At 41.5% G+C, this 23,750-nt stretch overlaps 1 protein-coding gene across 8 annotated transcripts in view; it reads left to right on the forward strand.

The window, feature by feature from the left end:
• KALRN (kalirin RhoGEF kinase) overlaps positions 1-23,750 on the forward strand; it is a 1,009,634-nt gene that overhangs the window by 797,868 nt on the left and 188,016 nt on the right. The window contains exon 1 of one of the 8 annotated variants that reach the window (XM_056793570.1): positions 21,921-22,279. The exons of 3 other annotated variants lie outside the window; for them this stretch is intronic. In XM_056793570.1, the coding sequence (XP_056649548.1) occupies positions 22,195-22,279 (85 nt within the window). In that variant the 5' untranslated portion in view covers positions 21,921-22,194. Of the gene's footprint in view, positions 1-21,920; positions 22,280-23,750 lie in introns of those variants that run through there. 4 more of the 8 variants (XM_056793566.1, XM_056793565.1, XM_056793571.1 and 1 more) reach the window with 4 other exon arrangements.

Consider the following 23,750-nt stretch of genomic DNA (forward strand, 5'->3'; position numbering starts at 1 on the left):
TATAGTCACTCCCATTTCCTTTGGGTCTGTCTCTCAAATGAGAAGAGAGATGCTTCTTGAGAGACTGTAATCATTTTGCTACATGTAGCCTTTCTTCTCTAAGAAGGATGGAAGAGACAGACCCTTCTTAGCTCAACTGAGGAAGGAGAAGCTTTGCTTAGCAGCTTGCGCTCAATTATATCAGCAGGGAGAAATTGAGTGAAAAGCTGGAATTGTCAGCTTCAAGCAGATGTTGTCCCTGCTTGATAGCGATGAGGACAATGAGGCTGGTAAGTGGCGTTTGTGTTATATTTTAAGTCTTTCACAGTGCTTTTCCTACATCGTCCACAGGTTCTTAACTTTGATATAGTTAGCGTTGTGCTACAAATAGCCACTCAAAGGGTAGCTGAGAACTAGGGTAGGTATCAGAGACAACCGTCTGATCAGAAGACACCAGGACCATGGAAAGGGCTCAGGAATAGGAGGGCCCGACAGAGCTAAAGATAATGCAGAGATGGAAAAGGGCAAATGCCTAGATTTGGATGCAGAGGGATGGGAAAGGAACCAGGAGAGCAAGGTAAAAGCAAGGCTATCTAATTAGGAACAAGTCAAGTCAACAAGCCTCTATTAAAGGTTAACTGCCTGGCAGACACTCTACTAAACACCAAGGACAACACAAAGAACGGCAAAAAGTCCATCTTTGTTCTCAAAGAGCTCACACAGTCTGATGGGGGAGCCAACTTATGTACAAACAAAATATAGACTGGATGAACTAGAGATAATCTATAGAGGAAAGGCACAGGCAGTAGCAGGGATCAGGAAAGGTTTATTGTACCTTTAGTTGAGGCTTGAAGGAAACTAGAAAAGTAGCAAGGAGGTGAAGATGGGAAGGGGAGAAGAAAAGGAGGGAGAGAGGAGAGGGGGAAGAAAAGGAAGAGAAGGAGGGAGGGAAACAGAGAGAGAGAGAGAGGGAGAGAGAGACAGAGAGAGACAGACAGAGAGAGAGAGAGACAGACAGACAGACAGACAGACAGAGGGAGAAAGAGAGAGGGGGGAGAAAGAGAGAGACAGAGAGAGAGACAGAGAGAGAGACAGAGAGAGACAGAGAGAGGGAGAGAGAGAGGGAGAGAGAGAGGGAGAGAGACAGAGAGAGACAGAGAGACAGAGAGAGAGACGGAGAGACAGAGAGAGAGAGAGAGAGAGAGAGAGAGAGAGAGAGAGAGAGAGAGAGAGAGAGAGAGAGAGAAAGATGTTTTAGTATAGGAGATAGCCAGTGAAAATGCAGTCAAGAAATGAAGGTCTTGGAGGAACAGCATGGAAGCCGGTACTACTGAATTAGAGGGGCAGGGGCAGAAAGTGCGGGTTAATAAGGTATAAAAAGAGTGAAAATGGAGGAGGAGGCCAGGTAGTAAAAGGCTTTGAATGCCCAACAGTTGACTTTACTCTTGATCCTGAAGGTGATAGGGAACTATTGAAGTTTATTGAATTGGTGGAGGAGGAAGAGTGACATGGTCAGACCTATGCTTTAACAAGATGAATTTGATAGCTGGGTGGAGAATGGCCTGGAGTGGGGAAAGAATACCAGGTTTGGAGTCAGGAAGACCTGGGTTCAAATCCAGTCTCAGACACTTACTGGCTGGGTGACACTGGGCAAGTACTTAACTCCATTTGCCTCAATTTCCTCATCTGGAGAAGTAAATGACAAACCAGTCTGGTATATCTACCAATAAAATCCCAAATGCGGTCACAAAAAGTTGGAGGTAACTAAACAACAAAAATGATTTATGACTGCCTTTATCCCCCATCTGAGATGACTATAACCTTACCACTCTCCTCAGTGGCTCTGCTTAAATGGCTCACATTTCAACTTGATTTACTTTAAGAGAATTGGGTGATGCTAAGCTGGTGACTCCCAGAAGAGACCCCCGGGCCTGGACTAGAATCTCCAAGAAAGGCACATATTTGTTCCAGAAATATTAATTTCTCTCTAAAAAAATAGAAAGCAGTTGGCAATCTTTTTTTTTTTAACCCTTATCTTTTGTCTTAGAATCAACACTAGGTATTGGTTCCAAGGCAGAAGAGTGGGAAGGGCTAGGCAATGGGGGTTAAGGGACTTGTCCAAGGTCACACAGCTAGGAAGTGTCTGAGGACAGATTTTTAACTCAGGTTCTCCCATCTCTTGGCCTGCCTCTCAATCCACTGAGCTACCTACCTTCCCCCAAGCAGTTGGTATTCTTAACCTTTGTTAATAGTTAATAATATAAAGGGTGGATCTCCTGTAACAATAATGATGAGTCATTTATTTAGGCAGCTTGTTGGTACAGTGGATAGAATGCTGGACTTAAGAGTCAGGAAGACTGGAATCCAGACCCTGTTTCAGACACTTCCAAGTTAGGTAGCCTGGGGGCAAGTCACTAAACTCCGCTCAGCCTATTTCCTCATCTGGAAAAAAGAGCATAATAATATCATCTTTTTTCAGAGGGTTGTTGAGATGCAAATAAGCTAACACATAAAGCCCTTGGTAGACCTTTACACACTATGTAAATGGTAGCTCTAGCTATTGTTATATAGCATTTTCTAGGACTTTCAAATTTGCTATCTTGTTACTCACAATAAGACAAAGCTCTTTGTTCCCATTCTATAAATAGGAAAACTAAGGTTCTAGGAGATTTGCAAGTGACTTTTTCAAGGTCACGTGGTAATTACGACATTTCAACCCAAAGTCAAACTGGGTGTCCTATATTCAGGATCCAGGGTTTCTTAGGCTGAATCGTGCTGCCTCTTGCTTTGTTTTAGGGAGCCAGGAACCATCTAAATGATGTATTAAGTACCTGGATGTGTCCATCCCTTCTGAAGAATCTTGCCACTGAAATGGTCTCAGAATCCAACCAGTCAAGTGGCTTTCTCAATGCAAGAATTGCCCCAATAGCAATATTCCTGGTAGATGGCCATCCACCTTCTACTCGAACACTTACAGCGAGTTCTTTTGCCCATTTTTGGACACTTTGAATTGTTAGAGAGCCTTTCCTATGACCAGCCCATCTCTCTTGGAGAATTTCCCCCCGCCCCACATCCCCTTTGGAGGTCAGCCTGTTTGTTTCCTCCTGATATACTTGTGGCTTTGACTGATGAGGTGGTACGGAATGACAAGAGAAAGGGCTTTCTGCCTTTGTCATCGCTTCTCTACCAATAACCCAAGTCAGAGGGCATTGCCCTTCTTCCTCATGTACATACCAACCTCTATACCAGGCCATAGACTGCAGTACCCCAAACGAGTGGTCATCAGTACAACAAATGCTGCTACACACAGTGTGAGGCTTTATAAAGACCCATACTGTTGAGGTGGCCACTCCATATAAAGAGTGACAAGGTAGCACAGTAGATAGAGCCTGGAGTCATGTGGTCCTGGGTTCAAATTGGTCCCCAGACACTTCCTAGCTCTGTGACCCTGGGCAAGCCTCTTAACCCCAGTTGCCTACCCTTCATTGCCCTTCTGCCCTGGAAGTAATACTTAGTATTGATTCTAAGAAAGAAGATAAGGATTTGCCCCCCCCCAAAAAAAAGGAAATATGATCAAATTTTATTTATATGCAATTAAGAAAAAAACAAAGGGCAACTAGGTGGCTCAGTGGATTGAGAGCCAGGCCTAGAGGCAGGAGGTCCTCAGTTCAAATCTGGGCCTCAGAAACTTCCTAGCTGTGTGACCCTGGGCAAGTCACTTAACCCTCATTGCCTAGCCCTTACCTCTCTTCTGTCTTAGAACCAATACACAGTATTGATTCTAGGATGGAAGGTAAGGGGTTTTTTAATTAAATGTAAAAAGTTACGTGGAAATGTTTTGCATAGTTGTACATGTATTATCTACAGCAGACTGCTTGCCTTCTCAAAGAGGGAAAGGAGAGGACATGCAACTCGGTGTTTTAAAGAATATTAAAAATGTTTTGTTTATATGCAATTGATAAGAATTAAAATTTAAAAAGAGCTAAGAACAGGCTTCTTGCAAAAGGTAGGATTTTACCTGGCACTGAAGGAAGCTAGAAGGCAGAGATGAGAAAGAAAAGAATTCCAGGCCTGAGCAACAGCTGGAATAAAGAGATAATTTTGCCTGAGTCTCTCATTTTATACATGAAGAAACTGAGTCACTGAGAAGTTCACTGCCTTGGCTGAGGTCACATAACTAGCAGTTAGCAGAGCCAGCTTACAGACACACTTGTCTTACACATTCACTTGTATTTCTCCCTCGAAACTCAATGCTCTTCTTGCCATGCCAACTCCAAGCCTGGTATCTGAGCTTTCCAAAGAAGTGCCATCTTGGTTCTAGTTCCTCACTTCTAACTCTCAGCTCGAGTAAATTGTGAGCCTGTCCTAACTCACTTGATTCTAAGGCAAGGGTTTCATCTGGCTTGCTCCAGCTTCTCTGGAACATTTCATGTGTAGTCATGCATTTCTCTTTACCTGTTCCTTCCTTCCCTCCCGCCTTCTCTCAAAGCAACCTTCTCTTTAATCTTCTGATCTGCTGAAGTCTATAATCACTCAAGTCTGAAGGTTGGCATCTGAAAGTCTAAACAGTCAATTAACACAGGAAATACAGAAGGTCCTAGCTTGACCTCACCAAAAGTTTAGCCTGGAGGGCATAAACCAAAGGAATTTTTCTTGCAGTTTTCCAGGGGCCTCCCCTCTTTTTTTACCCTTACCTTCCATCTTAGAATCAATACTGTGTATAGATTCTAAGGCAGAACAGTGGTAAGGTCTAGTCAATAAGGGTTAAGTGACTTGCCCAGGGTCACACAGCTAGGAAGTGTCTGAGGCAAGATTTGAACCCAGGACCTCTCATCTCTAGACCTGGCTCTCAATCCACTGAGCCACCCAGCTCCCCCCTGGGGCTTCCCATCTTGATAAGGGAGCCTGAACTTCTCTTTGACTTCCCAGACAAGCTTTAGGCCCATAGTTTATAGTGAAAGCTTCCTTAGAGCTCATCTTATCAAAGGCATTTTATCAATAAGAAAACTAAGGACCACAGAAATTAACTTGCTCAAAACCAGAGATGTAATAAGCTACAGAAAAAGAATTCAAATCCAGGTCTACTGACTTCCAAATAATTGTTAACATTTAAGATTTACAAAATGGCTTACATGCATTATCTTATTTCGTCCTCACAAAAGCCCTGTGGGGTATATTTTATCTTCATTTTACAGTTCAGGAAACTGAAGCAGACAGAGGTTAAGTGACTTACCCAGGAAATCACTAGCAGACTAGATTTGATCTCAGGTCTTCCTGACTCCAAGTCTAGCACTCTATCAATTCTACCCACTTGGCTGTCATCTAGAGACAGCTAAATGGTTCAGTAGATAGAATACTAGGCTTAGAATTCAGACCTAGCCTCAGAGACATGATAGCTATGTGACCTTAGGCAAGTCACTTCAACCCTGTATGCCTCAGTTTCCACATCTGCAAAATAAACTGGAGAAGGAAATTACAAACTACTCCAATATCTTCCCCCCCAAACAAAAACAAAAAAAAAATGGGATTACAAAAAGTCAGACATAACTGAAACAACTGAGCAACAACAATCAGCAAGCTTTGAGATACACCAATGAGTCTTTGTCTGCTTCATTGGGCAAGTCCACATTTGCTACAGTCTCCTCATAACTCAAACCAGGCTAGCTTAGCTTCTCCAGACTGCCTGTGACTTTGACCAGTCACTGAACTAAGGGGACATTAGTTTCTCATCTTTGTGTACATTGCAGGGCTGTTATATTATTTTGATGGCATTTTCCTCCCATTCATGCTAAGTTTACACGAGCTTTTCTTTTATCATCCACATCACACCAGCATTACATTTCCGGTTTGTTATCCACATCTTTCCCATTCTGTTCTCGTATGTACAGGTGAGAGAGATTTCACTAAGGAATATGCATCTTGTTTTTAATTTAAACCCTTACCTTCCATCTGAGAATTAATATCATACATTGGTTCCAAGGCAGAAGAGCATTAAGGGCTAGCCAATGGGGGTTAAGTGACTTGCCCAGGAAAGAAGTATCTGAGATCAGACATCCCATGATTTTCAATCTTCCCATCATATTGGTTACCTTCCTCTGAGGCAAAACAAAACAAACAAACAAAAAAAAACAGCTGAGTTTGGAGTCTTAGGACAGAGTTTGAATCTTCGCTCTGTCACTGACACTCTCATAACCTTGGGAGTCACCTAACTTTGCTACCCTTCAGTTTCCCCATCTATAAAGTGATGGTATTAAACTAGATGACCTCCAAGGTCCCTTCCAGCTTGAAATCAATGATGCTGTGATGATTGGCTCCTCTCCAGTTTGTTATTGCTCTTCCTAAAATGTAACAACTGGGGGGTGGGGGGGTGCAGCTACGTGGCTCAGTGGTTGGAAAGTCAGGAGGACCTGGATTCAAATCTAACGTTAGACATTTCCTAGGTGTGTGACTCCAGGCAAGTCACTTTACCCCTATTGCCTACCCCGTACTACTTTTCTGCATTGGAAGCAATGCAGAGTATTGATTCTAAGACAGAAAGTAAGGGTTTATTGTGTGTGTTTTTTTAATGTAGCAACTAGAACTGAACACAGTATTACAGACAAGGTCTGACTATCACATTTCTTCTTCTGGATACTCTGTCTCCTCTAGATGAAGGCTAATATTATATCAGTTTTTGTACGTCTTAGCTGTGTGCCCTTGGGCAAGTCATTTAACCCCAATTGCCTTGCTCTTACCACTCTTCTGTCTTAGAATTGATACTAAGACATAAAATAAGGATTAAAAAAGATTATGTAGCTTTTGGAGGCTACCATGTCACACTGTTGATGCAAAATAAACTTCTCCACTAAGGCCCTCATATCATTTTTTCATACAAATGGGTTGTCCAGCCACGTCTGTTCATGCGCTACTTGTGCAGCAGTCCCTACACTATGCTGGTTTCCAAGGTGATTTCACAGTGGTTCCTACACCCCATGCTGTCCGGAGACAAGGGAGCGGAGCCATGAGTCCTTCCCATCACAATCCTCTCTTCTTCACAACTTGACTTACCATACGCTGGAGCTCAAAACTAAAATCGGATCCTTGAGGATTTGTTCATGGGAAAGAAGGTTGGCTGCTCCCTCCAACCCAGAGGGTAGCTCACATAGCTGGTTCCACCATGGCAGAGGTAACACGCAGCAGCAGCAAATACCTTCCAAAAAGGTTTCCTTTTGCTAGGGCCTCACTGGAGCCACTGCCCTCCCCAAAAGTCCCCTGGGTCCAGTGGCCCCGGTGACTCTCCTCATTAGTGTTTTCACAGCGGTGGCTTGAGGCCTGGAACACTCTGCCAAGTGGCCTACTCTTGAACATGCACCCTGCTTGGTTAGGGTTTCCTGTCTGCCCAGAACTGAAAATAACTGAGAGTTGGGCAGAGGCCCCAGCCCATGGTTTGTGGGCTTTCGGGAGCCTAATCCTGCCTCACTGGGGATGGACATCGGTCAGGATTTGTCTCATCCCTTCCCTGTCCTTCAACTCTGGCATTTGGATTTAATTACAACTTCAAAGCAAAATGGCAGCCTTAAACATATAAACCTTTCAGATGAGTAGAATTCTCTGAGTTCTTCATCTCCTTTTGTCCCCCAGCCTCTCCAAAGAGCTGCACAGAGACTGGCTGGTGAAATGACCTACCAGTCTGTCCACAGCCAGGCCTGGGTATTCTTGAGCCTGGGAGGACTATATTGTATTGTTTTCCTTCCCTGCTCCCTTCAGCCCCAGCCAACTAAGCTGAAAATGTCAGGCTTCCCCCAACAAGTGGGCCAGGAGATAATTAACATACTGCTTCTCTCCAGGAAAAAGGAAGAGACTTTCACTTAACTCTAAGAGGCTCCAATTCTTTAATCATGAATAGAACAGTAGCTTCTTGTGCTATCCCCAGGGAAACAGAAATTGATCTTCTATCTTCAGGCTTCTGCAGGGTTATTTATGGAAGACAGTGAACAGCTGTTCCTGATATTCCCTTAGTGCCACAACAAGGAGGGATAGCTAGGGATTTGCCACAGAGTGCTGAAATTTAGAGGGTCTAAAACATTTCACACTCTCAAATTTTCTTACATTGTATAGTTAGACTACATTTTCACTCTTTCAGCAGCAGATATACTAGTTAATAAGAATAATTATTAATTAACTAAAATGGTCCCAGCTGATATTCTCAATCTCCCAGCAGTCACACAACAGTTGAATTCTTCTGGTAGCTAAGTTCTTCCTTGCTTCTCCCCAGCAGTGGCCTCAGGCTATCTCAGGGTCTTTTCTACAAGGACCAGTATCCCAGAGTCTCTATATACCTACCCTTTGGGGTAAATGTCTAGGGTCCCTTTCTCCTCCCACAAGGCAATGTGCCAGGGCGCCCCTCATTGAACCATCATCAAAGTTTCTCTCTTCACAGGATTGAGTTGAAGATACTTTAATGAGTTGAAACTTTGATGATGGGCTTTGATGATGATCAAGCCTGAAGCATCAAAATTACTAGATATGGTTCTGAAGTTCTTTGGAAATGTTGGAAGAAACTACCTTAAATAAGCAGCAATATATATATATATATCAAAGTTACACCTAAAGAAGGATTTTTTTTTAAGTGTAAAAATTGAGACTTAGGAAGGATGGAGAATTCATGGTCCCTTACATCTCCAAGTCCTATGACCCTATCTCTTTCTCTGGATAGCGAAGTGATTTCTGCTGTGTTTTCTCGGAAGCAAGAAGACAAACAAGATGAGCTCCAAATTCACAGAACCACGGAATGATAACATGTTCAAGTTGAAAGGGACCCAAGTCATCACCTAACCCAATTAATTCCCTCATTTGACAAATGAAGAAACCACAGTGCAGAATGGGGAAGCAGATTGCCCAAGGTTACCAGTGGAACCCAGGCCTGCTGATTCCTAGTTCAGTATACTTTCCACTTTTGCCTCTTCTTGTTATTTACATTTTTGCATTGGCCACTGCATTTCTGGATGTGGATCTATAGTTAATTCTCAGTTATCTACTCTGATGAGTATAATAGGACCTCATTTTATGCAAAACCAACACACACAAATCCAGGTATGCTTGAGGAACTTGAAAAAAATTAAGGCAAAAAATAAGTAAAATAAAAAACTGTAATTATATGCAAAATCTGCACCATTTTCCCATGTCATAAAATCTCATAGCACTTCACCCGATCACACCCATTCTCACTCTGAGAAGCTTTAGTGTGAGTCATTACATTGTTTTGCACCAAACATTAGCTCGCATATCAGTCTTTGTTCCCAGTTCTCACTTGTAATAAGTCACATCCTCATCAGAACAGTGCTTCTCTGTTTCATTGACACTAGTTATTAATAATGGCCCCAGAGTGCAAGAGGAGTGGTGTTGGGAGTTCTGATAAGCCTAAGAAAAGTCATAAAGTGCCTAGGTAAGTTCCTATAAGAAATATTTATTAAATAAGTGGTTTGGGGGGCAGCTGGGTAGCTCAGTGGATTGAGAACCAGGCCTAGAGACGGGAGGTCCCAGGTTCAAATCTGGCCTCAGAAACTTCCCAGCTGGGTGACCCTGGGCAAGTCACTTAACCCCCATTGCCTAGCCCTTACCACTCTTCTGCCTTGGAGCCAATACATAGTATTGACTCCAAGACGGAAGGTAAGGGTTTTAAATAAAAAAATAAAATAAATAAGCAGTTTGCCATTATGCATGGTTTTCAACTTACACAAAGGGTCTTAGGATGAACTAGTTGTGTAAAACGAGGTCCTACTGTATTTGATAAAGTAACTCTGAATTTGCAAATCTTCCCTCTAGAGGTGAGCTAGTGATTTTTAGGCTCTGCACTTGAAATTCTGGTTACTACCACCAATACAGTGATAATAGACGGTTAGAGTACCCTTGACCATGGATACCTAAGACAAGAGATCAGAGCAGTCAATTAATAAATACTTATTGATTGATTGATCACTGCACTTGATCCAGCCATTTTGCACTGAGGCAAATCCTGCTATGTACTTAACGCATAAGAAATTTGACAGTAGTTTCATCCAATTTGCTGCTGGAAGTGGCAAAGGTGAAACCAGGCATCTGCTACAGACTGCCATCTCTTCTGGCCATTTGGGGTTTCTTTTTTTACCCTGAGTCCTCCTGAATTGTTAGTGTGCCAAAGTGACAGACTGTCACTTTCCTCTGCCTGCCCCACTTTGGGAACACTTTGACCTACTTAGAGGTAAACATTTTTGGAAATGGAGAAAACCTAGAATGGTTTGTTTTTAGAAACTCCAGATGCATTCATCTATCACTTTGACAAATAGCTCATCTCCTCCTGTGTGCTAAGACCAGATCAGTCCTCTGCTCTATATAGAGCTCCCGAAACCATCTCCACAGCCAGCGCAGCCTCTGTAACCCTGTGGAATATAGAATGATACTGTATCTGTTCAATGAGGGCAGCCTCTGAAACGCCAGCTTTCAAACTGCATTCCTTTCCCAACTTAGGCTCTAGCTTAAACCACATAGTGGTCAGTGGGACTTGCTTTTTTCCCTGCGGCACAGAGATGATGGAGGAAAGGTTAGGCAGGGACCTCGCTATGGAAATCTTTTTCAAGGATGTGTGAGGAGGGTGAGCAGTTGCAAAATAATAACTTGAGAAAATGTAATACAAAATATACTCAAAGGATGATGGGCTGCGTGATGGTTTAGATAGTGCATTAAGGTTGCATTTACAAGGCCCACCCTCTAGAGGTTCACTGATTCTTCCAGGGCACTATGCTTGCAATTCTGGTCACTGCCACCAGATGGTGCTAGTCGAAGATACACAAAGTTCAACAAATGTAACCTTACACATAAATAGCTGAAGTAGGATATCAATGTCCTGTAATAAAGTCAAATATGCTGGGATGATCTGAAACAAACTCTTTTATCTTTCTATGTGTTGAAATTCTCTTCCTTCAAAATGCACCTGAAATACTATGCCTTCATAATCCAAATTGGACCATTCACTCCCAGCTGTCCCATATTTGGTTTTGTTTTTAAGCAAATGTCTAGAGGAGCCAGGTGGCTCAGTGGATTGAGAGCCAAGCTTGGAGACAGGAAGTCCTAAGTTTGAATCTGACCTCAGATGCTTCTAGCCCTGTGACCCCTTGGAATCAATATGCAGTTTTCATTCTAAGAAGATGAGGTTTTTTTAAAAGCACATGTCATATGCATAGTCAGGTTTAGACTGCCCTTTGAATGAAAGAATGGGTGGATGGATGGATGGATGGATGGATGAAAAAGCATTCATTTAGTGCTAACTATGCCAAACATGAATTTAAGTACAGAAGATGCAAAAAAAATATGATTTCTGATCTCAAAGAGCTCATACTCTAGCTAGGGGGATTAGCATATACAGGAGGATTTAGTGGCAATGCAGATGGAAAAGACCCAGCAGTCCTAAGAGTTTTAGCTGAAGGGCTCATAGCAAAACCCAGGAGTCCTCAAGATGCCTGGGGTGACTGCCCAATAGGGAAAAGATCATGGAGGAAAATGGCTGCCACTTTTGGGAAAGGGAGAGTGGGCTCAGGATTAAAAATGAATGGGAATTCTAAGTTTCCTCCTAGAGGGGTGGAGATATAGAGCTCAGGGTTAAGACAAAAGGAAAAATAAGAAGCAATGCATTGGTAAAAAGGATGGAAGGGTCAGGCAGCAAAGGCAGGGGTAGAGTGAGATAATCCCAATTAGGACTAAATCTTATCAAGACCTTCTAACTATCTTAAGGGGTGTGTAATGGGGAAAATAAAGGGGTTTACCTATTTAGATTCAGTTCTGGATTGGGCCCTCCATGTTCTTCCACAAGATATGGGATGCCCTATGGGAAAGGAGGGGTTTCCCACTTGAAACTCCCTTTAGATGGGATAAGGGAAACCTGCTATGGGGAAGGCAAGGTGGAAGATGGCACCTGCTTGTGGAAAGCAGCTGAATGGTGCAAATAGAGGACACCTGTATTTCAGATGGACAATTTAGGTAGATGGGAGGGGAATGGTGCAACTGGAAATGGGCATATAATTGGTGCTGAGAATGTTGAGTGAGCAGAACAAATATAGAAGTCCTTTGAATTCACAGAGGTGAAATCAGTTGAGGCTGGGAGGTGAAGTGATGATTTTTCTCCTATTATATACCTAGTGTGATGGTATTCACAGATAGGTGTGTCATTACAAGACTGTGACTTTTGCTTTCCCAGAACCCACAACATGGCACGCATCAAAATAAGAGAAGCCTTTCCTAATGAAAGCTCTGGTCCCTTCAGTCTAGTGCCATCTATCTGAATTATACCAGCTGAGCTTACTCTCTGTTTTCTGGCCCTAGAAAATAGTGCCTTCGAAGGCATTTACTCAAGAACAGCTTCTGTTTTGTCTTTAAGGGGAGGGTCACTTTCCTTCCCACCATGAGGCACCAATTGATAGGTGAATAGGAAAAGGGGAAAGGACAAAATTTACAAGGAAAGGGGGCATCTGGGTGACGCAGCGGATTGAGAGCCAGACCTAGAGATGGAAGGTACCAGGTTCAAATCTGGCCTCAGACACTTCCCAGCTGTGTTACCCTGGGCAAGTCACTTGACCCCCATTGCCTAGCCCTTACCACTCTTCTGCCTTGAAACCAATACTTAGTATTGATTCTAAGACAGAAAGTGAGGGTTTGAAAAATTTTTTTACAAGGAAGTACTTGAAGTGAGTAGAGTGTTGTGCATCCTCCAATAGATGAACTAATAATAATAGAACCACTGATGGCCAGTTGCTTCCAGGCTCAAATAGCATAACTATCTAGTTTTGTTCAGCAGGTTTTAGCCACAATAGAGTGCCAAGGTTGTTTGTACCCTGGCTTTGTGATGAAATGACTCTGATGGCCTGGCAGTGATTTTGGTGAAGAGATGTCCCCGGTACAAATGAACTAAGAATTGGTCAGAAATAAAATCTGTTCATACTTGTTCAGAGGTAGTTTGGACTACTGGTATCCACTGAAAGTAAGCTTTCTGGATCAGGGTGATAATGGGTACCACAATGCAGTCAAACACTCAGATGAATATTCCAATCAATCTGTGATCTCACCAGTGACGGTATGCTTCCAGTCGGTGTCCTCCCCAAATCTTCCATAGGAGGTCCAACCAGCATGATTATTCTAGATAAGAAATTTTTCATCTGAGGTCCAAAGGCCACCCCCCAGGGGTCTGTCAACTTGAATGGTGGGAAGGACAACCTCAAGTTCAATATAATTGGTCTCCTTGTAATCTTGTGGGGTTTATTTTATGTAGTTTAAAAGAGAATCCTATGAAGTAGTCCACAGGTTTCATCAGATTGCCAAAGGGATCTGTGACATAAAGGAGGTTTCTTTGGATTCTTTGACATTAGCAATCTGTTATTGCTAGCTCTCACTATGTCTGAGGCTCCTTTTCTCATCACATGTCCTTTTGATGACATAACTTTAGAGTCACTTCTGGTGTCTAATCCCTTGATAATGTGCTATAGCCTATGGACCTTCACCATGTATCTTTCTCTGCATTGCTTTTTTTGTGTGACTTTTCACCTTACTTTTTCAGAAACTATTATATCCAAGTATTCACAGCTATATAGTCTTGTCAGAATAATATTGGTGTTATTAAAATGGGCCTTGGCTGCAGAGAGAAGCTTGGGTCAATTAAAAACCTTGCACAATTTCGCAAAGGTGATAAAAACAAATTCCCTCCCTCCTACTAAACTGGGGGTCCATCTCACTGTCCATGTGCACTTTCCACCCAGGGGATATTCACCACTGAACAAATTCTTTGGTCCATCTATTCGAGTGCCTGTCATAGTCTAGCTAAGAAGCATTCTTCATCCATTTGGCTTTTCTGGTGTGTTTGGTGAGGCCAAACTCTTTGGAATAATTATAGATTTTATTTAATAGACTCTACATATTCTGGGGCTTGAGGTAGTCTGTAAATCCTCAAACAGAAGCATACAGGAGACTTCTTTTTCTATAGGGATTAGTTGTTCCATTTGGATTCTACACTGAATGTCCTTCATGACAGTGGTAAATACCTCTGTTTAGTACAGGTCTCCGTTTTCTAACTCACCCTAGCTGGGAGGTGACATAGTACAGTGGAAAGAAAATGCATTGGTTCCTGAGTCAGGGGTCCTAGGTTCAAATCCCACTTTGGATACTTAACAGGTGTGTGATCTTAGGCAAATGCCTTACTTCTCCTGAGCTCCAATTTCTTCATTTGTGGAATGAAAGGTTGGGTTCTATTATCCTCACTTGATATTAATGATCAGACTGTGATCAAGGGGAGACTTTCAAGGAATCTTGAAAGGGAGGCACCTTTTAAAAGGAGAACCTTTAAGTTGGCATTTTGCTCTGTTTTGCTCTTCAAGTGTCAACAAACAGAAATTACAGTATTTTCTGTGTTTTTCAGTTGGTTGTAGGACTAGATATGATCTGTTATAGGATATCATTTGTGAAAGTCTCCTTTTTTATCTTTCTCATATCTTCATCAAAGATATCCTTGAGTTGCATTTAGAGTATTCTCTCTAAATTTTGTAGAGCTACCAAAGGGTAGCTCTAGATAGATACTCTTACCTTCTCAAGCACCGCTTTTTTCCACATTAATGGCACACATGATATTTTCCAACATTTGATATCCTTCCACCTTTCAGATATCTTGAGAATCAACCCCTAAATACTCTCAAAATTATGTCATTTCTAACATATATCTCCTTTATGTATACCAGTCTTTATTTATTTTCATTCCATTTCTATGTCCCTATCATTCATAGATAAAATTATTATAGAATATACATATTTTTTTCATTTTTTTCTTTAATGTCTTTCCAGATTCATCATTACAGAATTTTAGGATGACCACACTAAGCTTTCTATAAGCTTTTGTTATCTACAAGACTTTTCTTTATTTTGTGATGTAATCTTAGTCATAATCTTCCACAATTCTCATCTGTAAGATATTACAAATGAGTTTATGTTCTACATGTTGGTGTCCTTGGCTTTAATATCTTTTCACTTCAAAAGAAGAGCAAGCATTTGATGGATGAGAAATTAAAAACTGACTTGGCCTTCTCACTGAGGCTATTGATTTACATTGATATTCAGTGTCAGTAACTGTTCCTTTCTCCATTTTGCTCCTGAGGAGGCATGAATAGCCTATTTTTTTCCTTTATTATTTAGAATACTCTTCTATGGTTACATGATTTATGATCCCTGCCCCACCCCTCACTCTTCCCTCCCCCCCCTCCCAGAGCCAAAAAGCAGTTCCACTGGGCTATACATGTATCATTGTTCAAAACCTATTTCCATGTTATTTATTTTTGCAGTAGAGTGATCTTTTAACATCAAAACCCTAGTCATATTCATATCGAACTACATGATTGATCGTATGTTTTTCTTCTGCATTTCTGTTCCCATAGTTCTTTCTCTGGATGTGGGGAATAGCTTGTTTAAATGAGTTAAGTCAGAGATGTTTGGATTGTATGTCATGAATTCATCTTAGTTAATCTCTTTTATAGTTTTATTTTCCTCCTAAGAAGTCAACTGATTTGGAAATGATTTCCATATTTGTAAGCAAGTAGTATTTCTTATCTAAGATGTAAGTCAGCTTATTTATAATAGTCATATACATGTTCAAAACCTTATAACTCTTTTCTTGAAGAAAATATTTATGATATGTAGGAATGAGACCTTTGAGGGATTTGTTCTTAATCTTGAGTCATATTTTCCAGTGTCTTTTTTTTTCACCATTGCACACCCTTTTTTATCCAACACACTGAATATATATTGATTTAACTTAGAAGACCTGAGTTCTTCAAAGAATTTCTCTGCCAATCCTGGGAAGTATCATTGTCCCCTCCCTTTTTTTATCCCTCCCCTACTGAGTTTAACAAAAGTCATTGAGTTCAGGGAGAGAGTTTTACTTTTGTATAGAGATGCTATTCTTGGTGACATTATATATATATATATATATATATATATATATATATATATATATATATATTTAGTATTAGACCCCAGAAAGAACTAAGATATTCTCAATGTGTGCTCCAATTTTCCAATGGTTCTTTAATCTCATTCATCATGTAGATATTCCCACCTGTGGTGCATTGTGCAATCCATCCATGCTTGCCCATCCTACCTGTCCTCCATTCCTCCTATAAGTTCACCACAAGGGATCATCCAGTATGTTGAGACTTTCCTTGTTTTCTCTTGACGTTGCAAGCATGCCAATGGAGGACATTGATGGTTTGTTGGTTGTTCATCATTTTTATCTCATGACCAGTCCATCTTTTTTTTTTCACTCACACATTTTGCTGTTGTTGATAGTCTTTACTGAATTTCTCTTTCATTATTTCTTTTTTGTAATGTGCTACAACCTGCTAACACCCACCATCCCCTGGGCAGTAATGCTCATTTTCAGTTTTTTGGAGACTGTAATGTGCTATGTTTGGCAGCTATACAAAATGCCCAGGAAATCTCAGAGGCTTTTTTCACAAATTGTTGTAATATTGCAAAGGTATTAAAAGTCTGATCAGCAAGTCCAGGTTTCCATCATAGTATCGAGATTAGGCACAGTTGGAAGTTTTACATTTTTTCAATCACCCATGACCTGGTAATTAATTGCTTCTACTCAACTTTCAACTACGTAACAGAGTAGATAGAGAGCCTTGCCTAGAATCAGGAAGACTTAAATTCAATCTAGCCTAAGATACTTACTAGCTATATGATTTAGGAAAGTCACTTAACCCTGGTTTCCTCATCTGTAAAATATAAAATGAGATGGATGAGGAAATGGCAAACCATCCCTGTATCTTTGTCAAGAAAACTCCAAATGAGGTCACAGAGAGTTGGATAAAACTGAACAACTCATTTCTTTCTTCAACCCACTGAAGATTGGGGCACCATCTAAGAATATAAAAGAAACATTTAAACCTAGCTATAGATTGGCATCTCAGAGGTATTCCTTTAATAATGTCTAACCTCACACTCAATGAATAAATAGGGCTACCAGGCTAGTACAGCCCATCATTTGTTTTCTTTTTTGAGGGGGTAGGAAGAAGTTCCTTGAAGAGGTTTACTAGGGTAGTGGAAGTTCCTTCCTGGTGCCATGGAATTTGTGGTTACTCAGATCCTCAGATGACACCTTACCAGTAGAGAATTTCTTATAAGGTCACTGGTGTTGGTTGCCTACTCAATTCTAGATGGAAAGCACCATTTTTGCAACATAAAGATTGAAATTAAATAGAGTCCCAGCTCCAAAAGATGTCAGAGATCCTTGGACTCCCTTCCTAGGATGGCCAACAATTATAATGTCCAAATTAACTCAAAATGGAGGAATTCCTAATGACCTTGCAGCACTAAGGCAAACAGAGGGATTACCATTCTGATGAAAGTTGCATCAGTCAGGATCAAATCTATTTGACGGTACAATGAGATACCTATTTCAATGGTATGGCTCTGATCTCCTTTGCCAAACATGTGGGGCAATAGCTTTCCATCAAGGAGGATTCTTAGGTGAGAATGGGCAGCAATCAGAATGAAACTGGGTTAGCTTCCCTTGCAGAGATTGCCCTGGGATCAGCTCAGAAACAACAGTGGATTGTCATGTCTTGCCACAGAATGGCAAGAGATAAGATGTTACCAGTCAACCACATGATCTGGGGTCTGGAATGGGCTGAGGTCAGAAAGTAAATAGTACCTTAGTAACCTATAAGAAAACATAGCCAGAACAACCAAGCCATGGCAATGAATAGGACCAGATGCTAGGACAGAGCCAAGTGAGATGAGTCAAGTAGCCAGAAATGTAGGCGAAATGGATGAGAGAACTGGAGGCCCATCCAGATATGCATGAAACAGACTTGGACAGATGGAGAAACAAATGAAACAGGATGCTTTACACGTGCCCATTGGAGCTTCCTCTTACTGCTGAGTTGGAGAATGTAAGTCACACTCCATCTCATTCCTTAAAGGACCAGGCTCACTGAAATTTGGGTACTAGACCCTAAACTCAATTCAGGATCTCTTCTAGCTTCATCTGGCTAATGCCAAAGTATTCTTTACAGTAACTCTTCCTTGAGAAAGGATATGAATGCTAAAGGTGGTCTAGGAGCGCCAATAAAAATCCTAAGCTATTGAGCTCTTTAACCCATGACTAAAGAAATTCATCTTAAAAGACTTGTCAGACTTGAGAATCATTTGAGGGGCCTCAAAGACAACTTAGTGCCACCCCTTCATTTTACTGAATCCCAGAAAGGATAAATGATTTCTCTGAGGTAGTAAGTAAAGCAGCTAGGCAACACAGTGGATATAGCACTAAATAAGCCTGGAGTCAAGAAAACTTCAGTCACAGTCTAGCCTCACAGCTGTTTGACTTTGTGGGAGTCATTTGACCTCTGTCTGCCTCAGTTTCCTTAGTTATAAAGTAAGGATAATAATAGCACCTCCCAGGCTGGTTGTGGGGATCAAATAAAATTCTCACACAATTGGAAGAGCCATTTAGCACAGTGCCTGGTTCATAGTTGGCATTTAATAAATGCTAACAATGATGATGATATGATGATGATGATGATGATGATGATGATGATGCAAAATAGGAAGGGTTTTGAACTAATTTACCTGACTACAGAGCAAGTATTCTTTCCATTCTACCACACTGCCCCATTGGTGACCATCTCTGGCTAAGGCCTGAGGTGACCTCAGTGTATATACTGCTATGACAGGATGTCAGCTGAACAAGGTTTATCTATTGTTGTCCGAACAAGGGAGGCCTGGCAGTAGTAATAGTCACCACAGGTCTGGGATCCAAACAGACATACTGTAAATTAATGGGCTTGCAATTGGCAGAAGTCATGACAAGCAGTGGTTTTGGATTTGGGATATATCACCAACGTCCAAGCAGTCAAGGTACCAGATAATGAACTTGAACCTGAATTAAAGTCCTGGCTCAAACTTTGAAATACTTTTTGTGGGGCAGGAATGAACCTAAGGAAGCAAACACCCTTGATCCTCTGGGTAAGTGACACCGTGTTCCAGAAAGAAGGGAGGTGGTAGCAACCAAAAGGAGAGCCTGACACCAAGATTCTTACTTCTCGGGTGTGCTGGGCTGTTATTCCAATAAACCGTCTCTTCCATACTTAATCTGTATCTAGCTCAAACTGAGAAAGTAAGTTCCAAATGGTTATCTTTCTTCTAAACTTTGGGAATTGGTCAGCTATTGTCATATTTTATATATGATATCAGAGGGCCTTGGTTCAAATCCTGGCTCTGTTGCTTCCTACTTTGGACAAGAAGTAACGTCCTGTTACTGGGCCTGTTTTTTTGTCTCTAAAATGTGGAAATGGGACCAGATGAGTTCTGATATAATGTCCTTCCAGCTCTTAATCTATTATCTCCACATACACATACCCCACCTCCAAACTTACCCTCTTGTCCAATGAAAAGGTCTCCTATGGACTGTAAATCCCTAAAGATTCTAATAAATCCAACTTCTAAAAAGATATTTATTTGTTACATTAAAATTCCCAGATTTTTCCCTCTCTTCCCTCCCCACACTAAAGAAAACATCATTTGACCAAAAAAAAATGTATATATAAAACTGTCTTCCTTATTTCTATTTATCAGTTCTTTCTCTGGAGGTAGACATATACATAATTCTTCAAGCAATATTTCTGTTGCTCTGTATAATGTTCTTTTGGTTCTGTTCATTTCATTCTTCATAGTTTCAGGTGCTTCTTTCTATTTTTTAAAGCTAACATATTTGTCACTCCTTATAGCACAGCAGAATTCCATCACAATCATATGCCATAACTTATTTAGCCATTCCCCAATTGATGGGCATTCCCTCAATTTCCAGTTCCTTGCCACCACAAAGAGAGCTGCTAGAAATATTTTAGAATATATAGGCTCTTTTCCTTTTTCCCTGATCAACTTTAGAAATAAAGCAAATAGTATTGCTAGGTCAAAATAATTCACTATCTTTCCAAACCCAGGTTTAAGGTATGAAATGGCAAGAACCAAAGAGTAATATCCACAATAAATGATGTAAGTTCAGAAACCACTTACTTCTAGCCAGAAATCAACAAGACATGTAGAGTGGTACAATAGAAAGAGCACTGATCCTGAAATCTGAGGTTGTGGGTTCAAAACCTATCTCTACCAAGACCTTTGTGATCTTGGGCAAGGCACATTTTGCCTCTCTAGACTTCAGTTTGCTCATCTATAAGATTTAAGGGGCTAGGTTAAATGGCCTTAGAGGCCCTTTCTAAAATTATGATCCTATATTAAGTGGAAGTAGATGCTTTGTATTGATGACTAATGGAAGATAAAGCAAGATGAATACACCCTCTCCCCCCACCCCCAGAGATTACAAAGATCCTTGAGTACAGAACTAAGGTCTTGGACTTTGTGAAAGATTTTGAGCAGGATACTGACAAGAAAGCAATATATTAGGAACATTATTTTGGCAGTAGTGTGCAAGTTGAATGGGAGGAGGTCAGGGAGATTAGGCAGGTAATCTAGCTAAACTAACCCAGATTTGAGGGAATAAGGGAAGAACTAAGATGTGAGAATCTTAGTGAGAAACTAAGGTGAGAATCAGATGAAAAATATTTGAGAATTTCGAGCTGATAGGATTTAACATCTGATCAAATAGGAACTGACCAAAAGGGGCTAACATAGGGGAAAAGAAAAGCCTAGAAAACTATATTGGCAGTGCCACTCTGACAGGGAAGTGGGAGAAGGAGCCAGCTTGGCCAGAGGTGGGTAAGCACTGGTAGGGGGGTGGAAGTATGCAAATTGCTTTAAGGTCATCAAGTTCTTTATATAGTTTATGACCATCATAATGACACTGTGAGGAATATAATATTCAAAATTTTAAGTTGGCTACACTATGAGCGATTCAGGAGACTTGTGTATACAGTTTCCCTTCAGAGAGAACTGGGGTTTCTGTAGTTATTTACAAGTTCAGAGTTTGATTCTTATAAGCAAGTTTTAGATATTTTGAAAATATGCTTATCATACTATGTAGGTTGGATAAGTAAAGTTTCTATTCAGCACATTTATTTATAAATTTTATTTACAAATTGTCCATTATGTGCCAGGTATCATAGATGTTAGAGATGCATGCTATTTATAGGAGTTAGTATGGTATAGTAGATGGAGCACAGGACTTGGGGTCAAGAAGACTTGTATTAAAATCTTGGTTCAAAGTCTTACCAGCTATTTGATTCTCTGCCTCTATCTTCTAATATGTAAATCGAGGGGGTTGGCAACTAGAGCAAGCCATATCTAGCTTTAAATATATTAATCCTAAAATGTGAGAGGTAGGTAATGTGTGTTATAGTGAGTAGGACACTGGAGTCCAGGCCAGGAGAACCTACATTCAAATCCTGTCTCAGATCCTTGTTAAGTGGTAACTCTCATTTTAAGTTTTCTCTGCCTCAGTTTCTATATCTACAAATCTGGAAAGAGGGGAGTGGACTCAATGGCCTTCTAGAATCCTTCCAACTAAAATCTATGATCCACTGCTAATAGGAGCAGGGGCACTAAAAACTGAGGGAATCAGGAAACACCTCTTATAGAAAGTGGAAAAAATCCTGAAATAGCTAGTCAAAGCATTTGAATTCTGGCTCTGCATTTTACAAAGTGTATGACTTTCTCTGTGCCTCAGTTTCCCCAGATGCAAATAAAGGAATCGGACTTTCTACTGGTCCTTATTTCAAATCCTATAGTCCTAAATGTGCTTGGAATGGAGAATCAGTCTCTCCTGGTTTTTTTGTTTGTTTGTTTTTGTTTTTTATCCAAAACCCTGCATTAGTAGAATATTGCTTGGGAGGTCAGGAGGGGGCCTACAATTACCCTCAGGCTCGCTGTAGTTCTCTACTTCTGCCTGGTGCTTGCAGCCACAGCCAATCATTGCATAAGGTTCAGAGACAAGTCCCTGGCAGAGGACGCCGGCACAGCTGGAATCGGAGCTCCGCCCCCTGCTCCCTCGACCCTCCCCTTCTCCCTTCAGAGCCTCCTCCCCTCCTCCCCAAAGGTGGCTGGCTCACTTTCCATGTAAGTCAGAGTGGCGGTGGAGACTGGGAGAGAGAACGAGAGAGCTGGCTCCCGGCCCGCCAGGCTTTCTCTGTGCAGTCTCGGGCTGTGCCGGGTCCTGGCTGGTGGCCCCCTGCCCTGCAGGCACTCTTGGGGGTCAGGGCAGGGGGCAGCATGAAGGGGGGCGAGCGCTCTTATTCCCGATGTCCTGCCGTGGGTTGGTTTCTTTCAAAGTGCTGCTGCTGCTGCCGGTGCGGAGGTGAGAGCAAACCTAGGGCCGGACTGGGGAGGGGTGGTCCTTGACTTTGCTAGCCCTAAATGGCGCTGCGCGGGGGTTGCGGGGCTAGGGTACTTGGATAGTGGATGTGGGGAGGAGGCTGGCTGGCTGGCCAGACCCCAGAACGGAGGTTGAGGAAGGGTAGGGGGCGTGTTGAACACTCCTCCGCCTAGCTTTGGCTCCCTAATTAAATGCCCTCTAGGTGGGATTCAAACTTAGCTCCTTTTTTTCTTCTACTTCGGGAAGCTGCTAGCAGCTAGCGAAACGCGTCCCTCTGCATTTCTGGGGCCCGGTCTCTGGGGAGTGGGGGGGAGGGACTCCAGTAATGAGTGAAAGGCGTCTTTCTTCCACTGCTCTCATTTGCATATGGATCCGAACTTCGAGATTTAGCGTATGACTCTGGGCTGCAGGAATGTGCTTGACACTTGTCGCCTCACCGGGAACTATTTTTGCCCGAGCGACAGTTTTCTAATGGGGCACAGGTCGTGGTAACTTTTTGTGCTCTTCTGTAGCACCGGGCTGAACTTGGCTTATTAATTAACTTGAGAACTCGTCTACCGCTCAATCGAGGCTGTATTTAATTATATTTTGTTCATTTGGGGCTGTTTCTACCAAATGTTCCTACAAAGTGGCAGCGTCGTCTAGGACAGCCCCCATTGTCTACGGGAAGGTTATTGATTTTATTTTTTTTTTTTGGTATCCCACTATGAAAACTAACTGCAACATTCTTGGCCAATTAAGAGTTAGCAAATATTGCTAACCACTGCTCGTTTTCAGTTTCTAACACTTAATTCAGTTGATGATGAATGGGGGTGAGACTGGACCAGACAAAACCCCTTCCTTTCTATTAATTTATAACTTTTATTTGACGGCAATTTAAAAAAATGCTTTATTGTTGCCTATTTTACATTAGTCATTTCTACAAAAACTGTCCACACTTTGCCCCTTCTAGTTCTCAAACCTGAATTCTCCTTTGTAATAGAAATATAACTGTAACAAACATTAAAAAAACCAAACCTTTATAACAAAGTAACTCCTATGAGGAGGTAGTTATTGGCATGAATTCTTATAGTGTCCTGAGGTTTCATTCTGTTGTATTTCCAGGTTCCCTTTCCCTTCTCAAACTCAGCCTAAGAATCTCTCCATGCTAGACAGTTTTAAGAGAAATAAGACAAATTCCAAGCATTCCCCTTTCCCCCCCATCCTTCAATTTGTCATTCACAACCTCAGGTCATATCTGCCATTAACTCAATCAAAAGGAACTGACATGCAGTTAGAGAAAAGTAAAGACTAGAATTCAATAAAGGAAAAGAAACGTTGGAAAGATCCACTGTTGATGAAAGGGAGATTCAATGGTTGGGTTAGAGGTTTGAAAGGGAATTGTGTGTTTTGGGGGAAGGGAAAGAACATAGAGAAACTTTTGGAAAATATTGAGGGGTGGGGAAAGAAAGAA

The sequence above is a fragment of the Monodelphis domestica genome, chromosome 4, assembly GCF_027887165.1.
Source record: "Monodelphis domestica isolate mMonDom1 chromosome 4, mMonDom1.pri, whole genome shotgun sequence".
In the NCBI taxonomy this organism is placed as follows: Eukaryota; Metazoa; Chordata; class Mammalia; order Didelphimorphia; family Didelphidae; genus Monodelphis; species Monodelphis domestica.